At 57.4% G+C, this 4567-nt stretch overlaps 1 protein-coding gene across 1 annotated transcript in view; it reads right to left on the bottom strand.

The window, feature by feature from the left end:
• The window catches only part of NES (nestin), an 8695-nt gene that overhangs the window by 3553 nt on the left and 575 nt on the right, over positions 1 to 4567 (bottom strand). Inside the window, exons 2-5 of the mRNA XM_004388471.1 lie at positions 4293 to 4567; positions 3180 to 3304; positions 1425 to 1498; positions 5 to 1167 (exon numbers count right to left, since the gene is read on the bottom strand). The exon at positions 4293 to 4567 is cut by the window's right edge and continues 35 nt beyond it. Of these exons, the coding sequence (XP_004388528.1) occupies positions 5 to 1167; positions 1425 to 1498; positions 3180 to 3304; positions 4293 to 4567 (1637 nt within the window). The remainder of the gene's footprint in view (positions 1 to 4; positions 1168 to 1424; positions 1499 to 3179; positions 3305 to 4292) is intronic.

The following is a 4567-nucleotide window of genomic DNA, read 5'->3' as shown; positions in this document are numbered from 1 at the left end:
CTACTTCTTGAGATCTCAGTGGTTCTTGATTTTCTTTTGCTAGAGGTCCCAATGCCTCCTGGTCCTCTACTTCTTGAGATCTCAGTGGTTCTTGACTCTCCTTTTCTAGAGCTCTCAAGGACTCTAAGTTCTCTTCTTCTAGAGACCTCACTAATTCTTGATTTTCCTTTCCTGGAAATAAAAATGTCTCTAGGTTTTCATTAACAGACCTCAGGAATTCTTGATTCTCCTTTTCTAGAGATTGCAATGTCTGTGAGTCTTCTTTTTCTATGGGCGTACGCAGTTCCAGAGTCTCCTTTTCTACAGAACTGACTATCTCTAGACCTTTTTCTTCTAAAGATTTCAACAGCTCTTGATTCTCCTTTTCTAGAGTTTTTGGTGTTTCCAAGTTCTCTCCTTCTAAAGACCTCAGAGAGTCTTGATTCTCCTTCTCTAGAGATCTCTGTGTCTCATGGCTCTGTTTTTCCAGAGACATTAGTGGCTCTTGAATCTCCTCTTCCAGAGCCTTCGGAGTTTCTTTTTCCAAAAGACTCTGGGGTTCCTGGATTTCCTCCCTGTCCACATCTCCCTCTTCTTGCCACGTTTCCTGCTGTAAGGTGCTCCCTACTTTCACCTCTATGGTTGCTTCTTCGTCTTTCAGTCCCCACATTTGCCCTTCACCTTCCTCCTGGGATATGCTGGACATCCCAGACCCACTGGGCTCTCCTTCTTTGGCCTCTAAACTAGGGTGGTCAGGGTTGGGGGGTGGGGCCAAGGAGACATGATCCTCAGGGGACTGGCCTGGACTGGCCTTTTGCTGCTTGCCCCCAGGCTCCTCTGGTCCTGGAAGGATGCTGGCAGGGATGGCCACCTTAGCTTCAGCCCACAGGGGCTCTGGAGCCTCTTGCTTCCCACCCTGTGACTGGAGGAGGGAGAGAGGGGCCTCCTGGGCTCTGATCTCTGTATCTGTAGCAGGGTAGGGAGTCTGGGGTGTGGGTGAGATGGGGGTGCTGGCCAAGGTGGGGGTACAAGCCTGGAGGAATTCCTGTCTCTTCGGAAAGGCTGGCATAGGTGTCCTAATGGTATCAGGCAAGGGTGAGGTGAGAGGGGTTGGGCTCAGGACAGGGAGTAAAGGTGCCAGACGCCGGCCTTCTGGGGTCCCAAGAAAATGCAGCTCTGGCTTTGGGTCTGGAAAGCAAAGGGAGAGGAAACAGGGTCAATATGTACTGTCAGGGAGGGGAGCCACAGAGAAGTCACCCCACTTCCGGCAAGAATGTCCATGGGGCCTGTGCCTGACCCCTACTGGCTGAGCTGAGAGAATGCACAGTGCTGTTGGGGCCAAGGCGTCAAGACTGGGACTGGTGCCTCTCAGGAAAGGAATAGGTCTGGGATGTGAAGAGCAAGGAGGGGTAGAGTTTCAGGGGGAACCTAGCCCCTCCTCTTACCCTGGAAGCCGAGGGAAGCCTTGGAACCACTGCCTGGTGTCTGCAGCCGGGTGTTCTCAGCCTCCAGGAGCGTCCTGGGGATGAAGGAGGAAAACCTGGGTTGGCCCTCTGCCCACAAGCCTGCAGGCAAGGCTGCCTGAAAAATCACGGCTGAGCTTCCTCGACCCCGGCACTGCAGGCTTCCCCTTCACTTCACACTATCACACAAAAGCCACCCACGGGGGATGCTTGGCGGCGCACGCAAAATCAGTTACACACCCACAGACATCACACACTTGGTAACACAGAGTCACACGCATATTTGGGACACAGAGTTGGGCTCAAAGTCACGGAAACAGAGTCTCTCACACACACACACACACACACACACACACACACACACACGTGCGCGCGCGCGTGCACATGTGTGCACACACGCACACACCCCGCTCAGACTTGTCTCCTTCTCCCCACCCCAGGCCAATGACCTCATCCTCAGTGTGGGGGACCAATTCTCATGCTAATCGCGGCTGCCATTGTCAAACGGCCATCTGGAGGGTCTGAGAAGGGGGGCTTCCCAGGGGAAGTGGGAATTCTCAGGCCGTTCCCATGGGATGGGCTCCCCCCTCCTTCCCCGCGGCTCCCAGAGCTGGTCACAGACAAAAGCAAATGCATTCAGCTCCCTCTCTCGAAATCCTTTTCAAGTCTCAAAAGCCAGCAGTTAAATTCCTTGGGGCCTGCCCAGACCCTTCCCTTCAGTGGTTTCACCGGGGGCGTCAAGGCCCTCATCTTGGGATCTCAAAGCACACTGGATCCCAGGCCCCCCAGGGCAATGGAAGTCTTTGTGTCTGTGCCCCAGCCTCAGTAGCCCACGGGGCTGACTGGGGAAGCAGAGGGGAACAATCAATTCAGCAACCTGTGCTAAACACTTTCTGCTCTTCTTCTGAGTCCAGTTAGTCCTTCCTGTGGTCTCACTTCTGTCCTTCCTAAATGCAGCATCATTCCTTCCGAGCTCAGTCCTCTGTGGAGGGGGAGCCATCCTGTTCTTCCTTCCTTTTCCCCCATATCCTCACTGATCTTCCCTTCGCTGGGCCACGTCTCCCCTCCCCTCCTGAACCTGTCCCCGGGGCCCCTGCCTTTTTTGCCAATGGATTCTGGGGGCACCATCCTAATAGATTATCCGGCCCTGGCCCCCTCCCTGTGGGTTTGACGTACGCAGCCCTGGTCGCAGCAACAGGGAATATGGGCAATAGAAGGGCTGGGCAGGGCCAGTAGCAGGAGGGCTTGAGAAGGGTCAGGCCCCATGGCATTCAGGCTGCAAGAGGCCTTGGAAGTCACCCAGCCCATCTCTCCTCCTCCAGACAAGGACACTGAGGCCCAGGTCAGGTGGCAAGTCAGTGGGACCACGCCACACCTACCATTCTGCCCAAGGCCTCCATCCCCTCAGTGTGAGCACACACAGAGACCCAGGGCCTTTCAGCCCCTCAGGGAAGGCTCTGGAAGTAGCTGTCCCACACGTGTCCAATGCCCTCCCCTGAGGCAGCTCCACTCAGCAATATCACGTCTCCCTGGGTGGCTACTTAGGCACAGGACACCTCTCTGGTCTCTAACCCATGGAGAAAGCTTGTGGGCTCAGGTGGGACATGTCCTGGTGTGGAAGTGATTAGCCTAGGGTCACAGAACCTGGCGGTGGCAGAGCCACCACCCTAGCTGAGGAGTCTGCCTGGCATATGTGTGCACATCTGTGTGCCTGTGTGAGCTGGGGTCAACCTGCACCTGTATGTGGCCACCTCCAGGCTGAGGGACATCTTGAGGTGTGCCAGCTGCTGCCGACCTTCCAGGACCTGGGCGATCTGATTCTGTAGGCCTTGTTTCTCCTGCTCCAGGGCCTCCACCGCCAGCTGCAGAGCAAGCCAGAGGCAGTCAGTGAAGGGGGGAGGGGCCTTCCTGCTAACTAACCGTATCCCCTACCCCAGTTCCTGCCCAGAAAACCCCTCTCTGAGGGGCCTCTCTCAGCTGTCTCCCACCGCCTGGCTCATGCCTTTGAGGATGCTGATTAAATGGTAGCACATGCCTCCCAGAATTTGGCTTCCACAGGAAGGGGGAGGTGGGCGAAGGGGAGAGGGATAGGTTACAGAGAGGAGAAGAGGTAAAAAAGTGGAAGCAGAAGGAAAAAAGATTAATCAACGGGCCTGGAGCCTGCAGGACTGGAAGCCAAACAGCCCCCGTCCCATCACTGTCTCCTCATCAGTCCCCCACCCCCTCCACTTCCCACATGTTCTGGAATCTTTCTCCTCCAAGAGGAGGGCTGGGGAGGTGGCCACAGCTAGACCTCTGGCTGGCCCAGGCAGGGGGCTGTTTTCTCAGCTGCTGGTCACAGCTGTGCAGTGAGGGGGAGCAGCTGTCCCTGGCCCCTGGAATGCACCCCAGGGAGCTTAGGGGTTGTGACACAGGAGAGGGGATGGCAGCCACTCACCCAGGGCCCCCACCCCCTCCTGTCAGAGGGAGGAGGGCTGTTAGGAACTCGGAGATTCTAAGTAGCCAAGCTGATGGCTGAGGGGGAAAGTCCTGCGTATCTTTGGAGTGATACCAGACCCAAAGCAAGAGCCCAAGAGGCCATCGAAGCTGGAAGTTGCCACACAAGTGCTGTGTAGGCCATGAGGGGGCGGCTGCAGCGGGATCCTAAGCCTGTCTGCCCTTCCAGACTCAGGAAACCCTAGAAAGGGCTGGGAAAGCCTAGGCCTGCCGCACCAGGGAAAAGTTTTCTGAGAAGTGGTTCCAGAATACGCAGCCACCCCCTCCTCACTCCTGCTCCCTTCCCCAGAAGGTCTCTGAGCCCCACAGGGACTTCAGGGAGCCTGGCCTCGCCTAGGCCCAGGACCTCCTCACCTGAAACTTCTCAGTGGCACGAAGTCGCTCCTGCCAGCGGCCCTCCAGCCTCTGCTCCAGCGCAGCCCTGCGCTCCTGGAGGCCCCCACGCTCCGCCTGCAGCTGCTGCAGCTCCAGGCGACCCTCACGGGCGCCCTGCACCGCGCGGCCCAGGCGCTCGCGGGCCTGACCCAGCGAAGTCTCCATGTGTGCCACGCGCTCCTGGTAGCCGCGCACTGCCCCGCGCCACGCCTCGCCCAGCCGCTGCGCCAGCTCCTCCACCTCTGGGGCCGGCG

Source organism: Trichechus manatus, unplaced genomic scaffold (genome assembly GCF_000243295.1).
Source record: "Trichechus manatus latirostris isolate Lorelei unplaced genomic scaffold, TriManLat1.0 scaffold00213, whole genome shotgun sequence".
Taxonomy (NCBI): domain Eukaryota; kingdom Metazoa; phylum Chordata; class Mammalia; order Sirenia; family Trichechidae; genus Trichechus; species Trichechus manatus.
The sequence above is the reverse complement of the archived record's forward strand: the minus strand, read 5'-3'. Positions and strand labels throughout refer to the sequence as shown.